Raw genomic sequence first — 19,280 nt, 5'->3', positions numbered from 1 at the left:
CTGGGACTCCAGGTCGCCCCTGTTCCCCTAAAGGTCTCGGCCTGCGGAAACCACTGGAAACACATTGCCGAGGCCCTGGGACGGTGACATGGGCATGAAGGCTGAGGTGGGCCTGGAGTCAGCACATGGGCCCGCCCGCAGCCAGGGATAAGGCTGAGAAGAAGCCCCTGCTTTGGGCTGAGCTGTTTGCAAATGGAAATGAAGAGCAGGAGATGGAAGACCAGAGGGAGAGGAGAGGCCCAGAGCTCCAGGACCTAAGATGGAGGACTAGGCCTGACCTGTAGGGCAGTCTAGGCGCTAAGAGGAGGGCAGCTCAGGGGCTAAGATGGAGGAAGGGCACTAAGATGGAGGACAGGAGCTAAGATGGAGGACGGGCGCTAAGATGGAGGACGGGCGCTAAGATGGAGGAAGGGCACTAAGATGGAGGACAGGAGCTAAGATGGAGGACGGGTGCTAAGATGGAGGAAGGGTGCTAAGATGGAGGACGGGCGCTAAGATGGAGGAAGGGCGCTAAGATGGAGAATGGGAGCTAAGATGGAGGACCGGCGCTAAGATGGAGGGCAGGAGCTAAGATGGAGGACGGGAGCTAAGATGGAGGGCAGCTCAGGGGCTAAGATGGAGGACGGGCACTAAGATGGAGGATGGGAGCTAAGATGGAGGGCAGCTCAGGGGCTAAGATGGAGGACGGGCGCTAAGATGGAGGACAGGAGCTAAGATGGAGGGCAGGAGCTAAGATGGAGGGCAGCTCAAGGGCTAAGATGGAGGAAGGGTGCTAAGATGGAGGAAGGGCGCTAAGATGGAGGACGGGGGCTAAGATGGAGGACGGGGGCTAAGATGGAGGATGGTCGCTAAGATGGAGGAAGGGCACTAAGATGGAGGATGGGGGCTAAGATGGAGGATGGGAGCTAAGATGGAGGAAAGCTCAAGGGCTAAGATAGAGGACGGGCGCTAAGATGGAGGAAGGGAACTACGGTGGAGGACGGGGGCTAAGATCTAAGATGGAGGACGGGGACTAAGATGGAGGACGGGCGCTAAGATGGATGGAGGATGGGCGCTAAGATGGAGGACGGGGACTAAGATGGAGGATGGGGACTAAGATGGAGGATGGGAGCTAAGATGGAGGAAAGCTCAAGGGCTAAGATGGAGGACGGGGACTAAGATGGAGGATGAGGACTAAGATGGAGGATGGGAGCTAAGATGGAGGAAAGCTCAAGGGCTAAGATGGAGGACGGGGACTAAGATGGAGGATGGGGACTAAGATGGAGGACGGGCACTAAGATGGAGGACGGGCGCTAAGATGGAGGAAAGCTCAAGGGCTAAGATGGAGGACGGGGACTAAGATGGAGGATGGGGACTAAGATGGAGGACGGGAGCTAAGATGGAGGAAAGCTCAGGGGCTAAGATGGAGAATGGGAGCTAAGATGGAGGACGGGCACTAAGATGGAGGACGGGAGCTAAGATGGAGGAAGGGCGCTAAGATGGAGGACGGGAGCTAAGATGGAGGAAAGCTCAGGGGCTAAGATGGAGGACGAGCACGAAGATGAAAGCACCACCTTGGGTTGAAGGACTGACGTCCTGGTCCCACCTGGCTCTGGCCAGAAATCTAGACCTGAAGGTGTGGTCGGCCCCAGAGAGCTGGTCCTCGGAGACCCTGGAAGGCACATCTGGCTTCAGATGGAGCAGAGGGGGTCACGGAGCAGGCCCTGACCCGGAAGTGCAGTGTGCAGGCCCCGGGTCACCGGGCGGGACCTGACCCGGAAGTACAGTGTGCAGGCCCCGGGTCACCGGGCGGGTGTCAGCGGCAGAGGTGGCCCGCCTCCCGCGGAGGGGCTGGGCTCGCGGTCAGCACAGTGAAGGAATGAATGGACGAGCGACCGGATGGAAATGCCCGGGGAGGCAGACTCACCGCCCGGCGGATCTCGTCCTCCCGCTGCGGACGCCGCGCTCAGAGGCGCTACTGAAAGGCAAAAGGAAACAGGCGGCTCCACGCCTCCCTCGGCCGCGCCGAGCCGCGGGGACTTATAGGTAAGGAGAATGGGTGCATGTCACCAAGGAGGGGATCCCATGCGCTCTGCCAAGTTGGACACCATCTAAGATGAGGTAAACCTCACAGCTGCCGCTGGTCACATCTGAAAAATGAATTCGTAACAACTGTTTTCATCCGGAAGCACGGCTTTCCTCAATTCAGCGCGCCATTTTATGCCAAGTCCCCATGGCACTGCCCAACAACCTTCCTTTTTCTCTGAAGACCCTCCGCGATCCACATACTGCGAGCCCCTTTCCTCGACTGCAGAACAGCAACCCCCTCACACTCCGGCCCCTCACCGGCCATTCTGCTCCGTCCCCCAGCGATTCAAATTAAGCTCAAATCAATTAGCAACACATTTCTAACTCTGGGCCTTGGGAAAGTGAACTTTTCCTGGAGGAGAGAAGCTAAACCTGGAGAACAAATGGAAGCGTGGCAACCTGGCAAACTCATCTCTGCGGGCCATGCAGTGTTGGGGTTGTTTGTTTTTTAAAAAGGCAACACTGGGGAGAAGGGGGTCCTACCACAACAAATGGGAACAAGACTGGTTTATTTTTTCACTGGCGCTAACACACCACCATCGGACACACGGGCAGCTGACGGGACTTTTTCTCCACCAACACTGGAAAGGGGGGTAGCCCGTCTTGCCCAGCCCGAGAGAGGCATGTGGGTGCCAGGTCCATTCTCAGGCCCAGCACAGAGCAGTCCACGTGGACTCTCCTGACTGCCCCTCCCTTCCTCACTGCACAGAATTACCGCCCTCTCTAATGAACATGCCCAGGAGAATAAAACTTATTTTTCCAAAGTGGGGGGAAGGAAGAAAGGAAGGGAGGGAGGAAGGAAGGAAAAAAACAATGCCTATCTCCTGGGTCTGGCTGGAGCCAAAATCTGGAGGCCATCAACCTGTCCGCCTCTAAGGGCTTGCTACCCATTGGAGCGTGCATGTGGTGTATGGCGTCTGCCTGTAGCTTTAGGATTTGCTATGTTTCGAGTCATTACGGAATAAAAATAATCCATGAAAGATTGGATTTTTTTTTCTTTAAGGACAAAAAGTCTACTGTGTGCCAAAGTTCTTCAAACCAAAATACTGAGTGGGGTAAGGCATGTGAAAACACTTGGGGAATCAGGTTGTGCAAGAAGGGGGCTTATTACTAATTTAAACAAAAGCCAAAATGGAATAATCATTTTAGGACCGGGAGAGGGACATTCGCGGAAGCTGTGGGAGACAGGGCAAGGGTCAGGGCTCAGCAAACAATGGGGAAGGGAACCAGGGGCCTCTTCCCCAGCAAACACACGGGCCTCCCAGTCCCTGTCCTACTCAGTGGGCTCCTGGAACCAACATGGGACCCCAGGGGGCAGTGGGATGGGGAGATGACACCCCGGGCTTGCACTCTTTCTCCAGGCCACGCTCAGCCTGGTCCCTCAGCTGTGCTGGCCGCGGCCTGGCGCTGGCAGGCCTCCAGCTTCTGCCTGGGGCACCCTCCGTGACTTGCAACCTGATCCTGCCTTCCAGACTAGAAGTTCCTAGAGGGCAGGAGCCCCGTCTGGTGTTGAGAGCTAAATTTAGCCAAGATACTCTTTCTCCCTTCTCTCCTTCCTTACAAAGAATTTAGTCTCTGTATTTATTTATCTCTTAGGAGATAAATGCACCTTCTCCTCTCTCTTTTGACAATAAAGACCTGGCTAAGGGGAATTGGTTTGTAACCTCTTAATAGGTCACAAGGATGCTGGGATTTCAAAAGTTCAGAGAAGGAAAAAGAAAAGAAAGGAATTCAGATTCCTGCCCCCTTTTCCCACCCCAGTGCTAGGACTGAACAGGTGAAAGAACCGTGAAATGGAGAACATGGGCAGACCTTGAAGGAAATCTGTGTGTGTGTGTGTGTGTGTGTGGTGGGGGACCTAAATACAAAAATGTTTGTGTGCCATAGTTAATACCTTCTTTAGAAATATCCATCCATCTGGGTAAAGAAGAAGAGATAAGGAGAAATCAAATCATGGCAGGATAAGGGTGGGATAGGGAATTTCCTGTAATATTATAATGTAATTTAAACAAATATAACTTCTGGAAGAAAAAGGGAAAGGGGCCAGGGGAACAATGGGACACAGATTCTCAGTCCCATGCAAGCAAAAAGTGGGCAGCTTGACCCCAAGTGGAAGACACTGAGTTTTAAGAGAGTTTGATTCCCTGTAAAGAATCCTGGGGGGTGGGTACTGGCAAACAAACCCACCTAATAAACAGATCAAAGCCCTCTGTTCCCCCCAAAGCACAGAATAGGATTGGTGTTAAGGCTATAACCCCCAAAGACCCAGGGCAGGATGAAACCTCAACCTGAGATATAAGATACAAGACCCCCCCCCCCCCAAAAAAACAAACAAACAAACATAGGCCTTTTTTCCTTTTAGGCTTCTTAATTTCATCTAGAGAATTCTAAGTGATCCTACTTCCTGTGAGTTGCTCAGCTCTCTGCTGACCTCTGGTGGGAGAGGAGGTCTCCTGGCCCAGAAAAGGTGTTAGAAACAGGGGTGGCCCACCTGCCCAGCTTCCCCAGCAACCCCCAAGAGCCAAAGGGACAGCTGCGGGGGGTGCTGTGGTCAGTGGCCTTGGCCATGGTTCAAGGCTACAAACTGGGAGGGGTGGAGAGGAAGAAGAGCAAGGAAGGCTTTAAAGAGGCCCAAGAACATTATGGACTTAGGGAAGAATGTTGGAATAAAGTTTGTCAACTTAAAGGAAAGAACTGTAGTAGCAGGGTTGGGGGAAGCTTTTACCTGAAGTTAATGTTTTATTAGGTTTCTTTGACTTTTCAACTATCTAAGATGGGAGAGAAGGTATCTAAGAATGGTGGATGGAGGGTAACTTCCACAGGAGAGGAATAAGTCACCATTACAGGACGCTGAAGGCCCTTCTCAAATAGATGATGTCACGATCTTACAGTTGCGACAGAGAGGGGAGGGGAGTGGGATGGAAAGAAATGGCAAGGATGCCTGTTCTTTCTGGAACCAAGGACCTCTGCCCAGCCATCAGCTCCAACTTCCCCTGCACTGAAAAGCTGGCCTAAAGAAGGCAGAAGTGGCCTGCCCAAATGCAGGCTGGCCAGAGAGGAGGGGGTGGTGGGGTCCGTTCTTAGCCAGGGAAGACCCTTCTGAAAAGACTTCCCTCCTGCGCTGCTCATTTGCAGCACTGAGGAGTAGAGAGATACTGAGAACTAGCCCTGAATTTCAGAGACCCTGAAAACCCCAATGATGTTCTTGGAAATGAGCAAACAGTAAAGGATTCATCCTCAGCCAGTACCTTCTCTGTAAAAAAGCACTGATAACCACCCACAATCCTACTCCCTCCCCTCCCTGCATCTTCCCAGTTTGCATCAAATGCTATCTCCTCCAGGAAGGCTCCCTGGGTTTTCCTGCCCACCTTTCAGTTTCTTTTCTAGCCCTCCATTGGGGTGGAATTATTAATTATTTACAAAAGGACAAAAGATTGGTCTAAGAGTTCCTGCACAATGTCATTTTTGAAAGGATGCTTTCAACAAAGAGTGGGGACAGCCTACCTGTGCTAGATCAACTTTCCATAAGCAGATGAAAGTCTTAAAGTGAGAAGGATATATTTTTCAAGAGGAAAACTGGGACCCAGAAGACAGCCATTTGCCCGAGGTCTCTGAACTGCGGAGCGTGGGCTGGCATTTGGAGGTCACTGACCGAGTGTTGTCCTGCTCAGGTTTACAGAGCCACTAGTCAAAGTGACAGGATTTGTCCCCAGAGATCAATTGCTCAACTGAAAACCCTTTCAAACTCTCCCAGGGCCTGGGCAGTTGGCTGTGTCCCGGGGAGAGGATTAGGGGAGGGGGATGCAGAGCGAGACTGAGGCGCCAGCAGACTGAGTTTACAGCAAGGCTCTCAACAGTGAACACCGAGCGCCATCTGCCAGCCAACTCTGAGCAGCCTGGCTTATTTTATTGTTTTTACTTCCCAGCCCTAAATAGTTGGTGTTCTCATCTCTTTCCCTAAAAAAAATAAAATAAAATAAAAAAAGGATTTCCTGCTCAGAATCCCCCCCAAATAAGAATCTTTTTTTTTTTTAATTTCAAGAGAGAAAAAACAGGGAAAGCAAGAAAGAAATGAGGGAATTCCTTAGGGGGCTGGTTTCTGCTCCCCCATTTCTGTGCTGAGTGGACCTCCAGGGGGTGGGGGGCACAGCCCCTCTTCTCCACCAAAGGCGGACAGACTGATGGCCTTTTTCCAGACCCTGTGTCCTGGTAGAATGAAAGATAGGCTCCCAATTTTGAGCCCATCTTAGTACCTGAAGTCAGACCCTACCTCTGGGGAATGAAGGTTTTAGGGCCAAGAGAGAGAGGGAGGGAGAGAGAGAGGGGCCTGTGTACCTAAGAGTCAGGATAAGATGCCTGCATGTGTGCCTGCTGAGTGAGTAGGGGGCTCTGTCCAGAACGCCCTTCCTCAAGCCTGTTCACCTGCTCACCTGGGCCATTACCTCTTTATGCAAAAAGCTGACCACAAACCCCACACATTTAAGTCCCTGCACTAACCATGGCAGAATTATCACAAAATGGAGCATTGTCAACAAGTTTAAGAACTGGCTTTTCTGGATGTCACTTGGCAAATTCTTGATTAGAGGGCTAGACTCAACCAGGTCCCAGGAATGAGAACTCCTAACATCTAAGCCAGTGCTCTCTTTCCACCATCCTAGACCCTCAGGAAAAGTTGGGGCTCCCCACCCCATCCCCCCACTAGGGCAACGTGGGAAGATAGCAAGGAATAATCACCATAAGCTCACCCCATGCCAAACAGCCCGGATATAAGTGATTTCCTAAGACCAGCCCAGAATGACTGGATCCCATCAGGAAAACTTCCAAAGGCTCCCATGTGGAAAGGGGAACCCTCTTTCAAGTGTCCATCTTAAAACCTGTCCTGGCCATTGGTGTGCAAAGCAAAAGTGACCCACTATGCTTCCCTTGTAGCTGCTAAAAGGGAAGAAATGAAGTCACATAAATGTTTAGTGGTGAACAGCTATTCATTTTCTGACAACCCGCCTTTCAAAATCTTCCCCTAGCGTTTGCCATTTGTTTGGGGATTGGCCTGGAGCCTTCTGAACATTTCCTTGGAAGGATGCACTGGGTCCCAGACAAAATGTTGAAATCAACTCTCAGTAAACACCCCTCGGGGAATTTCGAGGATTCTGCAATAAGGAGTTATTATTTGGAGGAAACTCTGCTTAGCTGAACTTGGAACATTTTAAAACATATTTCTAATTTCACACATCTAATACACAATCAAACTACCTGCCATAAAAAAACCAATAGTAAAATCTAAAGTGTTTAAATTCATAATAGATGTCTGGAGTGTAGTAGGTTTCCCCCCTTAGATTTTGCAATTAGCTTAAAGGCCATAAATTCTAAATTCTCCAAGAAAAAAACTTTAAAAATAAATTAAATCTCTGATGAATCTGTAACATCTGAAGGCTTTATGAAAAGACCAGATGGGGACAAAAAATGTAATGTTTTAGGCTCAAAATATAATGAAGAAGCAATCAAGTCTTCTTCCATAATGATTACTTGGGAGAGAGGCTGGGTAGGTACACGTTAAGGGGTTAGACCAGTGGTTCTCAACCTTCTGGCCCTTTAAATACAGTTCCTCATGTTGTGACCCCAACCATAAAATCATTTTCGTTGCTACTTCATAACTGTAATGTTGCTACTGTTATGAATCGTAATGTAAATATCTGATATGCAGGATGGTTTTAGGCGACCCCTGTGAAAGGGTCGTTCGACCCACAGGTTGAGAACCGCTGGGTTAGACACTGTTTAAAAGTGAAATCATGACTTAGTCCAGTTATTGTAAGATATTGGCTATAGTATCTGCCCTACAAATGGGGAGGTGTCCCCCATCCTATCAAAGACTCCTGATCAGGAAATGTCCTTGGCATAACTGTGTTTTATTCCTGAAAGATCTAATGTTGCCTTTCTCAGTACAGTCACCAACAGGCAACCCTTCCACTTCCCCTCCCATCCCACACCTGCAAGGTAACTTCCTGCCTTGAGAAAGCCATTGCTCAGGGTTATGGTCACCTCCATGTAGTGGGCTGGCTCCCTATGGGCCTGAGACCAAGGCGACTCAGCTGATGGGGCCTACAACCGTGTTGCTGGTATGTACACATTGCCCCTACAAGCCTCCATCGGTGTCTGTGGGACTCACACAGGGTGGGTCCCGCTGCCGGCTGACCTGTTCCCAGTCCTTACAACCTTGGGACCTTCCTCCATGACGCAGAGTGAATGAATTCAGCGCACAGAGCGGGGACCCCAGCCTGCTACAGACCCCGCCCTCTGGAGCCCTAAAAGGCCAATGTGATCACCAAAGGCTTAAAATCTACTTCAGCCCTGCTGTGTCCTGACCCACGGATTAGCTACAGGGTTGTCTCAGTTATTCAGTCTTAGATCAATTCATTATTTGTTTCCCTAGGACCGTGGTCGGCAAACTGTGGCTTGTGAGCCACATGCGGCTCTTTGGCCCCTTGAATGTGGCTCTTCCTAAGCCTTAGGAGTACCCTAATTAAGTTAATAACAATGCCCTAGCCGGTTTGGCTCAATGGATAGCGAGTCGGCCTGAAGACTGAGGGGTACCAGGTTCGATTCCGGTCAAGGGCATGTACCTTGGTTGCGGGCACATCCCCAGTAGGAGGTGTGTAAGAGGCAGCTGATCAATGTTTCTCACTCATCCATGTTTCTAACTCTCTATCCCTCTCCCTTCCTCTCTGTAAAAAATCAATAAAATATATTTTTAAAAAAATAACAATGTACCTACCTATATAGTTTAAGTTTAAAAAATTTGGCTCTCAAAAGAAATTTCAATTGTTGTACTGTTGATATTTGGCTCTGTTGACCAATGAGTTTGCCGACCACTGCCCTAGGATAATTTCCGTTTCTATCCTACTTTGGATCATCTGGGTCACCTTCTTTTCTGAGATTTCTAGAAATTACTTCTACCCAGGATCACCAACACTAGAATAGTAGTTCTCAACTTTCCTAATGCTGCGACCCTTTAATACAGTTCATGTTGTGGTGACCCCCAACCATAAAATTATTTTCGTTGCTACTTCATAACTGTAATTTTGCTACTGTTATGAATCGTAATGTAAATATCTGATATGCAGGATGTATTTTCATTGTTACAAACTGAACATAATTAAAGCATAGTGATTAATCACAAAAACAATATGTAATTATATAGGTGTTTTCCGATGGTCTTAGGCAACCCCTATGAAAGGGTCATTCAACCCCCAAAGGGGTAGCGACCCACAGGTTGAGAACTGCTGGACTAGAACAAAGGCTTCATGCTGGTTACTGTACTAACCTCAACAACCTTTCCTCTGAAGATGACTTTTCCTTTTTAAGGGGTTCGAAGTATGACATGTATGATTGCTACCTTTCCCAGAATTCAATATTGATAATGTTAGGGCAGTAGTTGTCAACAGCAGATGATTTTGACCTCCAGGGGATATTTGGCAATGATTAGAGAGAGTTTTGGTGATCACGCTGTGTGTGTATTTAGTGGGGGTAGGTTCCGTGTGTACGCACACGTGCATGCATGTACACACGCACACATGCATGTGTGCACACGTGTGCACGTGTGCCTGCATATGAACATGTGTGAATATTTTGCATGCTTGTGCGCGTATGTGAATATGGGTGCATGCGCACATGTGCATATTTGTGCTTGTGTCCATATGTGTGTACATGCGTGCATGTATGTGTTCACATGTGTGCAGTGCATGTGTGCATGCACTTTTTGTGTGCTCGTGTATATGTGCATGCAAATATGCATGCACATTTGTGTGTATGCATGTGTGTACTTGTGTGTGTCCATATGTGTGTATCTGTGCTCATGTGCATGTGGGTAGATGTACATATTTGTGTGTCCATACATGTGCATGCACATGGATATATGTGTATATGTGTCCATATGTGTGAATGCATATGTGCACGCAGTGGGCACAGCCACATGTGTGTGCATATGTTGTGTGCTCATGTATATATGTGCATGTGAATATGTGTGCATATTTGTGTGTATGTGTGCATCTGTGTATATGCGTACACATCTACATATTTGTGTGTCCATATGTGTGAGTGTGCGCATGCAGGCCTGTGTATGTGCACGCATATTGTGTGCTCATGTATGTGGATGTGTAAATATGTACACACATTTGTGTGTGTGCACTTGTATGTCTACATGTGTATATATGCACACGCATATATGTGTATTTGTGCCCACACATGTGAGTGCATGTGTACATGTGTCCATATGTGAGTGTGTGCATGTGGGCACATGCATGTGTGCGTATATCTCATGTGCGTGTGAATATGTGTGCACTTCTGTGTGTACTTGCATGTATCCATATGAATGTGTATGTGTGCATATTTGTGTGTCCATGTATGTGTGTGTGTATGTGCACATGCGGGCATGGGCACATGTGTGCGCTATGTAGATGTGCATGTGAATATGTGTGCATGCATATTTGTGTGTACTTGCATGTGTTTGTGGTGTGTGTGCACGGGCGTGTGTGCACATACTTGTGAGTGCATATGTGTGCACACATGGGCACGTGCACATGTGTATATATACATGTGTTTGTATTTCTGTGTGCACAGGTGTGCATATTTGTGTATGTGCTTGTGTGTATATGCATCTGAGTGTGAGTGCATGTGTGCACATGTGCGTGTATATTTTGTGTGCTCATGTGTATATGTGCACGTGAATGTGTGTGCATGTGTGTCCATATGCATACATGTGTGTGTTCATACATATCTGTCCATGTGTATGTGTGTGTATGTGTGTGTGTGTTCGTTTTTTTGTGTGCTCACATGTGCACGTGTGTGTGCCTGTGAGTGCATGTACCTGTGCACGTGTGTATATGTGTGCATGTTTTGTGTGCACAAGTGTGTATGTGCATACGTGCACGAGTGTTCATATTTTGTGTGTGCATATATTTGTGTGCTCGTGTGTATGTTTGTGTATGCATGCATGTGCACATATTTTGTGTGTGCACACATACATGTGTGTTTGTGCATATATTGCACCTTTGTGTGCGCTCATGTGTGTGTGCATGTGTATGTATGTTTGTGTTGCATCTAGTGGGTGGAGGTCAGGGATGCTGCTAAATGCCCTATAGTGTACAGGATTGGCCCCATGATTAAATGTGGGGGAACCACTGTGGAGGACTTCTTTGTTAGACAGAGGCCTCCCAAATGCTACTAAATCCCAGCACAGAGCCAGCCAACAGGGAGAAATCACAGCTTAAAAAGAAAAGGCCGGGTCTGACTAAAGTTTGGGGGCTATAAAGCTTCAGTTTTGTCCTGGGGGTCATGGGGGTGAACGTGAAGTGGGACCCTCCCTGCCTGGCTGGCTCCTCCCCTCCATTCTCATTCCTACCATAGCTGTGACAGGTCTCCTCTACCTTATCCCACCTCACCATCTAGTGGCCACCTGCAATATCAACTCACAGTCACCATTTCGGGGCCCTTGGAGAGTCAGTCACTAAAAAAGTCACACCTGAGGGGGGCAGTGGGCGGGAGGACCCTGCAGGGGGGGTGTGATTTTATGAATAAGCTAAGTAAGCATCTTGTAGGCCGAAAGAGAGAACGGCTGCAAGGAATTAAGATGGACACTTTCTAAGATTTCAGAAGCCCACGAAGGCCCCAAAACTCAAGGTGCCAATGACAAATAAACTTTGACTTTGGGACCCCACAGAGCTTCTGCTTAGGTCCTTAGGACATGCAGAAGTAGCATCTATAAGCATAGGTAAGAAAATGGCACCCACTTAAGAGGATGTGTTCAGACAGTCAAGTAATGTAAGTACCTATATCTTCCTAAGTGATTCTGTCTATTTCTGACAGGTTGGCGGTTTTTGTTTGTTTGTTTTCAATTGGACCCATATAGCTAAAGAAGCTGAGGCTCAGGCATGTGGTCGCAGAGGTTGGGGTGCTGGCATGGACACCTGCTGAGAGCAGGCCCCTCGTTTCGTTTCTTGTGGCAGAGCGCTGGCTAGCAGCCCTTCCTGGTCCTGGGCCACATCACAGGGTGTGACTTCAGTTTTTGTGCGTCAATCATCCTAAGCCTTAGTCCTTTCGGAAATCCCACAGCTGCAAACTTACCTGGATGCAGGTGCCCTGTTAAAAAAAATCTTCACAGTCATTTGCACATCAGCAGGCAGTGTGATGAGAGGCAGGAGTGTTCAAATAGGACAGAGGAGAGAGGTGATGTGGTCTTTTGACTCAGGGGAGAAGCAAGAGCTGGACGATTTAACAGAGGCTCTCGCTGCCCAAGTTCATAGTTCCTTCTAAAAATCCACTCTCAGCATGACGCCCAACCTGTGAGAGCTTAACTGTGGGTACAAGACATTTCCTTCCCATTATCAACTCATTAAAGGAAGTTTGAGGTGCCGACTTTGTCCCACACACGAAATGTGTGTGACAACGTTGGAAATGCTGACTGACTCATCATAAATTCAGGATCAGATAACAATGGGTACCTTTTTACCTCTCTCCTCGCCCCAAATTGAATCATTAAGAAACATTTAGTGAAAGCTAATGTTTAACTTCTGTGGGCAGAACTCCATGAGTTGAAATGCTCACGAACTCTCCTGAGGTTTAACAAATTACTCTGCAATGCAATTTGGGATTTTCGCTCTAAGTGAGTAAAATGAGCCACCCTCCCTTAATTGTCACTGCTCTGTCACAGATCAGTTACCTAACATCCCTCCCTTATGTCAGCCCCCAGTAGCTGCCTGGGCAGAACAGCTTGGATCATCCTAACTGGATGATCGGAGCCCAGAGAACCCTATCTCCACGAGCGTGATGGTCAACCACACTTAAAAGTCCAACATTGCATTCTCGTGTAGTTCCCTACCTTCTTCTTGGCGGTCTCCTCCTCTTCCATTCGCAAGGGCTGGCCTTTTCCACCATGTGGCTGTCCGGAAGGAAACTGGAAACTAAAGACAATCTTTTTTTTTTTTTGCATGTGTAATAAGCATAGAACAATCTGCACTCAGGTCCCAGGGCTCGACCCCCACACTGACTTGATTTATAGACAGGGTCTAATACAGAGGTGGTGGGGAACCAGGTCCGGGTGACAAGTCAAAAAAGTTCTCTCATCCTTTCTCGGCCACGCCACTCACCTGAGAGTGGCTTCACACAATCATCAATTTGGTAATGTGTCATCTGTCTACTGCTTGGGCTCACCTTTGTTTACAAAAAGTGTCCAAAGAGTGTATCTGAAACTGAGGGGCAGAACAAGTGGGTACCTGGACGCTTCAAACTTAGAAGTGATCAGTCTCATGGGAATACAGAAAACAAAACAAAAACCTCACTGAGAGCAAAAGAGTTGAAAAGGAGAAGTAAATTTTTAAAAATGCTGGCTGCCATTCACTGGGCACTTCCCCGTGCAGGCCCTGGGTTGGGGACACCTCTCGAGGCTCCTCTCACTCTCTAAAGAGTAACTTTTCTCACTCTCTGGTAACTTCCCTTCTAGTCTCTGGCCCTCTTTTTAGAGGAATGAAGGGAAATGACATCTCCTCCCTGTCCGGAGGCTGGCAGGCCAGTGCAGCTGGGGCCTCTCGCTTGCCTTCCTCACTCTCCTGAAGGCCTCTCAGGGCCAGTGGACTGCATCCTCAGCAGGGCAGGCGCGGCCCATTCCTCTCACTCCCTGAAAAGACCAGCATCTCCTGCCCAGGGTGACCACAGGCCAGAATAGGGCTCTGATGGGATGAAGACCCTTTCCATCTAATTCAATGAAATCTGTTAAGGTGGGTGTTAGCAGGGCCAGTGTCTCAGAGTCCCTGTTACTGGAGGGCCGCCAGGGCTGGAGAGGGTAAATTAGACTGACTAATGCAATTAGTTCTCTCCTGGACCACCTGTTTGAAAAGTGCTACATCACCTGATAAATTTGATTTAAAATAGACAACTGTCAGGTTAATTTCACATTCCACTGGGACCCGGGAAAACCCCACTTGGCCCCTGGTGAAAGAAACCAAGAAGCACAGAGACCAATTTTCATTGGCTGTCACATGCTTCCTAAAAGTCACCTGATGCAAAGACATTTTAAGAGGCGTAATATTGCTGGGGGTGAGGGGTTTGTTTTATTTGGTGGGAAAATCAATTCTAAAAAGAAGAGGCATGGTCAGTGTGGACAATTTCAAATCTAGTCAATTAGGTTATCTTCCTAAAAAGAAATTTATTTTCTTGCTTAGTACTGACCTTCCTGCATAAAAATCAAAGGTGATTTCTAAGATTATGCACTGACTCTCACTAAGCAGGAATTAGCCCTTACTAAGAGGAAGAAATACTTTTTAAAAAATCACTCCGAAGGACTCTGAGCAACAGTTATTTTAATAGGGTCATTAGATCCAAGGCAGGCTTCTAAATAGTCTATTATACCAGAACACTAAAAATGTAAGGAAGAATGCATAAAAACAACTGCATTTTAAAATTATTATTATTTTTAGTGGAAACCTTAGTCAGTAGGAAAGCTTTAGATCCTGAAGAAAACCACAGGGGGATTTTAAAGAGAGTCAAAAGAAAACCTGCATTTAAAAGAAAAAGGGGGAAAAAAAAAAGCCCAACAAATGAGCTAAGACTGCAGTGTTGGCTGATGAGCTAAAGCAAATGGTGGAAACTAGATCTCACCATAGCAATGACAGGTGTCTCTGGAATGGGGGAGCTCTCGTTTCACATACACTCCATGGACATTTATAACCAGGAATCTGTCAGGCTTTGGCTGTAAATCAGAAAGCAGAAGACTGCTGGTCACCTGTCATCTGACAAGGGATTTTAAGAGCACACAGTACACTTGCAATCATGCTGTACATTTAATAATGCGATACAGCTACTGCCACGTTGTTGGATAAGCATGGATTCCTTCACTTACCTTGCAGTCCTTGAGCAAAAGTCCCTGACATTCAATCTCTGATTTGCCTATGAAATGGGGTCCTAGCGTGTTTTTATTGCCCAAGGCTGTTTCAAAGGACAAATGTGACTCCATGAAAGGCTTTTAAAAAAATACAATGAGAATGTGTTGTCATTATGCAGAATCATTGCTATTACTGGTTACTAAGAACTCCAGGGCCATTGTGTATCCTCTTCTGTGGGTCAGGAGGGGACACACAAAACAGCTTCATACCAGTTTTTCATGGTATATATAGTGTGGATAAATTATAAAACCTAACACACATTTTTGTTTGAGAGAAATCTAGGGGAAATTGGATTTTAAAACACAGGAATGAACTTCGGCCTTTGAGAAGCACGAACTACTATTGGGAGACAGAGGAGGGAAAATAATAAAAGTTTTTCTTAATTCTAACAGTGTTGTGGCCAGATAGGCCATATCCTCTCCATGGCACCAAACAGCTCAGTGGAGCATTTTGAATTCAGAAAAATGGGTGCATTGAGAAAAAAAAAAAAAAAGGCCTTCTACAAGATGGCTGCAATGCAGCACTGTTGCACCTGGTGGCTGGTACCATAAATAAATCATCAATTAATTGAGACTCACTGTATAAATAAAGCATCATGGCAGAATGGCCATTAATACATAGAGCGTTTTGTCTGCACAGTTTTAATAAATACAGCAGCTACTAAGAAATTCTAATATAGCAGCCTCTTCAATTCTTAAGACATGAGGAAATTTAGGTTCCAAAAAATGGTAAAGCCACCAAAATTATCCAAAAGGGCAACAGAAACATGGAAACAGTCTATTATTGGCTAGTGTCGAATAAAAAAAGGCTTCAACACTTTAGGTATTCTAGAATTCTAGTCATGTCATTGATTCTTTCTATCTACCTACTTACCTACACCTACCTACCTACCTACCTTTTTCTCCTTTAAGGTTCCCTGAATACAGCAGAGGGAACATAGTCAATAATATGGTAATAACTTTGTATGGTGATAGATGGTTACTAGGTTTTTTGTGATGATCACTCTGTAAGGGATATAAGTGTCGAATCACTATGTAGCACAACTGGAATTAATATAGTATGTCATCTATAGTTTTTTTTAAATCCCTGTAATGTTAAGCTGTTCGGGCAATAAAAACACAGAGGGTACATATATACAAATGCACACACACATGTTTAAAGCCACAGATGAATCTGCGTGTCACAAATTCAGAGCCACATCAAAGGATGGTCATTTGTTCTGCATGTTCAGTGGCAGGAAGATGGATGCCTTGTTTTATGTGTTAGGAACAGAATGTCAGTAAAAGGCTTGTTCTAAATGTAAGGCCTCATTCTCCCTACTCTCCCCCTCCCCAGTGAGTAACTTAGACCCAGATGGGGTACCTCTCTTGGCACTTGGGCAAAATGAAACCTGGTCAGAAACCATAAGCCTGGCTCTCTGATTTAGGGTCATGCTACCTGTGGCTGAGGTTGGTCTGCTGGACCACCACCCTGGAAGCAGAGCCAGGATGCTGGCAAATTTCCTGTGATTAAGGTTAACATGCCCCCCCCCCCCAATACAAAACAAGGGAACTTCTAATATTCTTAAGACTCTGCCTCAGACATAGACCATTTGCTACTGGGTTGATGTTTGTATCATCTATGGTATAAGCCTCCAGTGCTGATTTGAGTGGACTGTGCTCCTGGCTCTGCACCCTCCCTCCCCCCGCTCAAATAGACATTTCACAAATGAGGCAACTGAGGCCCCAGAAGGCAAGGGACACTGCCCACTAGGGGCCAAGTGCACACTGTAACTGACTCTCCTGTCTTTACCCAATTGTGTCTCCCTTCCCCATCATGGGTTTGCTCCCCAGAGCGATGCTTGGAATATTGAAATGGGACTGTTGTGGCAAAACCAGTTGTTTGCAGGAAAACAGTGCATTGTCATTGGAGGCTCAGTGGCTTTGGTGCAGTGGAACATCAGAAATTTAAGCTCCCTCTCCTCTATGTTCTTGGGGAAATGATGATGTCATTATCTCTATGGGTGGGCATCAATGACCATCACATTTAACACTGTGATTTGTGAGAGATGCACATCACAACAGCATACAGCCATGTCCATAATGTCATTAATTAAAACCAGGACACATTACAAAATACTTAACAACATTTAGCAAAGCCCGAGAAATGGTGATCGTTAAATCCCTTGAAAGGTCTTAGAGAATAAAATAAAGAAATTCACTTTGGAATTTTCATTTAAGCCACACATTCAGACCATTGCTAATTACTGCTGTGATTAACTGTGGCACAAAGAGTCAACGCTCCAGGTTTGAGCTAAAGGAGTCTTGAGGAGGCAAAGGGGGTGGAGACTGGGAGGGGCCAGGAAGGACGTGAAGATAAGGGAGGGGTCTTGTTGTGGTGGGAGGTGTGGGGCCCCCACCCCAAAGCAAAGGGGGCAGGCAGGCAGAGGGCCCCGAAAGGTAACCTTCTAATATGATTATGAACACAAGACCTTTTTAATTTTTTTTCATCACCAGCCCACTTGCAGAGGATCTTACCTTTGAGCCTCTTTGCCCCCAGCTAAAGCTGCCTGAAAAGATTCACATGCAGACATTTACAGATTTCACAAGTCATAGTCAATGTTATCACATTTTGTCCACACACTTAAAATACACTCGGAGCATTTTAAAAAATGATTTATTTTAATTGCATTTTAAACACGACTGCAGTCCACTCCCAACGCACCCCTCTTTTAATTAAGCCCCTCCTACTGCATGAGTGTGAAAGTGTAAATGCTTGGCTTACCTCGGGCTCGTCCGTAGGGGGGGGGGAAATTATTTCATGTTTTTAAAAGAGCCACGCCCCCGCCCCTCGGAACCAACCCCCTGTGGTTTGGATCCAGACTTGCCTAGAGCAGGTTGGTGTGCTTTCCCCTCCCCCACCCGACCCTCCCCCCACCAGGTGAGCCGAGTGTGTGCAGAATACCGAATTTATGTGTGCAGCCCCTGACGCCCCAGATACCTGAGTGTCTGGTTTTCAACCGTAAAGGCGGGAGGGTTTGGCGAACGAATGAGAAGAGAGGAAACGCTTAGCGCAAAGGGAAAAAAGAGAGAAAGACATATAGAAAAAAAGGTTATGGAGGCCATCAGGAGGCGGCCCCCTTCCCCTGCGCGAGGTGCCCAACACATTACCCAAGATGTCCCACAGCCTCCTCTCTGCATGTTCCGTGCCGCCCGCTGCAGAGTGCCAGCTCACAGGTACCACCAGAGAGTGCGAACGCGGAAAGTTTTTGCCCGCGCCATGGCGCACAACACAAGACAGCCCATTCCCCGTACAAGTACACAGTCGGCGGGTGATTTGGGGGTGCCAGGGATGGGAACTGGGGAACACTGGAGCGCAGGTCATGCACAGGCGGACACAATATGGACACCAACACACACCAACGACAAGCTGTCTGAGTCCAAGCAGCCGTGCCAGGCGAGGCGGGGCGCGCCTTTCCCAACGACCCCATCCCACCACGGCCACAAACAGCTTAGCCGGGGAACCCCGAGGCCCCTCCCCGGCAGTTCCTGGCTCACCTGAGGCCCCCGCCTTTCTTGCCGTCCCCCACCCCAGGATTTGGGGTCGTCCTACGGTCGCTGGCCCTACCGCCGCTGGTTTGTCCAGCTGGAAACGACCCCCAGTGTTGTACACCACCTCTTTTCTCCCTGGAGGGCATATACTCCGGCCACCCCAGCCCACCCGAGACCTCCCCCCGCCCCCCACTCCCGGGGCAAAGTTAGGGCCCTCACTGGAACTTCCTAGCAGGCTCTTCTGGCCTTTGCCCAGCCACCCTCCTCCCGCCGCTAGGCCCTGCGCCCACGGGCAACCCTTCCACCCTTTCCCGGGTCCCGGGCGGCCCTGCTCCCCACGGGCAGAGTCCGCCGCATTACCTAGAAGCAGCAGGCGGTGCGTACACGTGTAACCCATCTTCTCCTCCTGTAGCTGCCTGTCGATGAGCTGGCTGCGCTTCCTCTGCTCGCGCATCTGGAAGCGCTGCTCCTGGGTTTCCAGGCACATCGGTCTGCAAGTCTCCACCATAGGAATCGTCGTGACCTTGGGACTGTGCGGGACTCTGAACTCGTCGTTCTCAGGTTGGCCGAAGCAGCTCTGGAAGGCCCGATCGAAGAAGTTGCGGAGCAAGTTACACTTCGGCTTTGGTCTGGGGCGATTTCGCTTCTGCTGACAGCAGACGTAGCATCCGAAGGCCCTCTCGTCGGACTCATCGCTGCTGCTGGCCGATCCTCCGTCGTCGTCGCGGTCGTCGCGGCCGCGCTCGGACCGGGC

General features: G+C 48.1%; 2 protein-coding genes across 3 annotated transcripts in view; both read right to left on the bottom strand.

Moving 5' to 3' along the window:
- Positions 1-19,280, bottom strand: part of LOC102252262 (guanine nucleotide-binding protein G(s) subunit alpha isoforms short) — a 60,455-nt gene that overhangs the window by 26,826 nt on the left and 14,349 nt on the right. Inside the window, exon 1 of one of the 2 annotated variants that reach the window (XM_005880780.2) lies at positions 18,887-19,102. The exons of the other annotated variant lie outside the window; for it this stretch is intronic. Within the exon in view, the coding sequence (XP_005880842.1) occupies positions 18,887-19,034 (148 nt within the window). The 5' untranslated portion in view covers positions 19,035-19,102. Of the gene's footprint in view, positions 1-18,886; positions 19,103-19,280 lie in introns of those variants that run through there. 2 annotated transcript variants of the gene reach the window in all.
- Positions 19,216-19,280, bottom strand: part of LOC102253946 (protein ALEX-like) — a 2,098-nt gene continuing 2,033 nt past the window's right edge. Inside the window, exon 4 of the mRNA XM_014528800.1 lies at positions 19,216-19,237. Within this exon, the coding sequence (XP_014384286.1) occupies positions 19,216-19,237 (22 nt within the window). The remainder of the gene's footprint in view (positions 19,238-19,280) is intronic.

This window comes from Myotis brandtii, unplaced genomic scaffold (assembly GCF_000412655.1).
Source record: "Myotis brandtii unplaced genomic scaffold, ASM41265v1 scaffold653, whole genome shotgun sequence".
NCBI lineage: Eukaryota > Metazoa > Chordata > Mammalia > Chiroptera > Vespertilionidae > Myotis > Myotis brandtii.
This window is presented reverse-complemented; position numbering and strand designations above follow the sequence as displayed.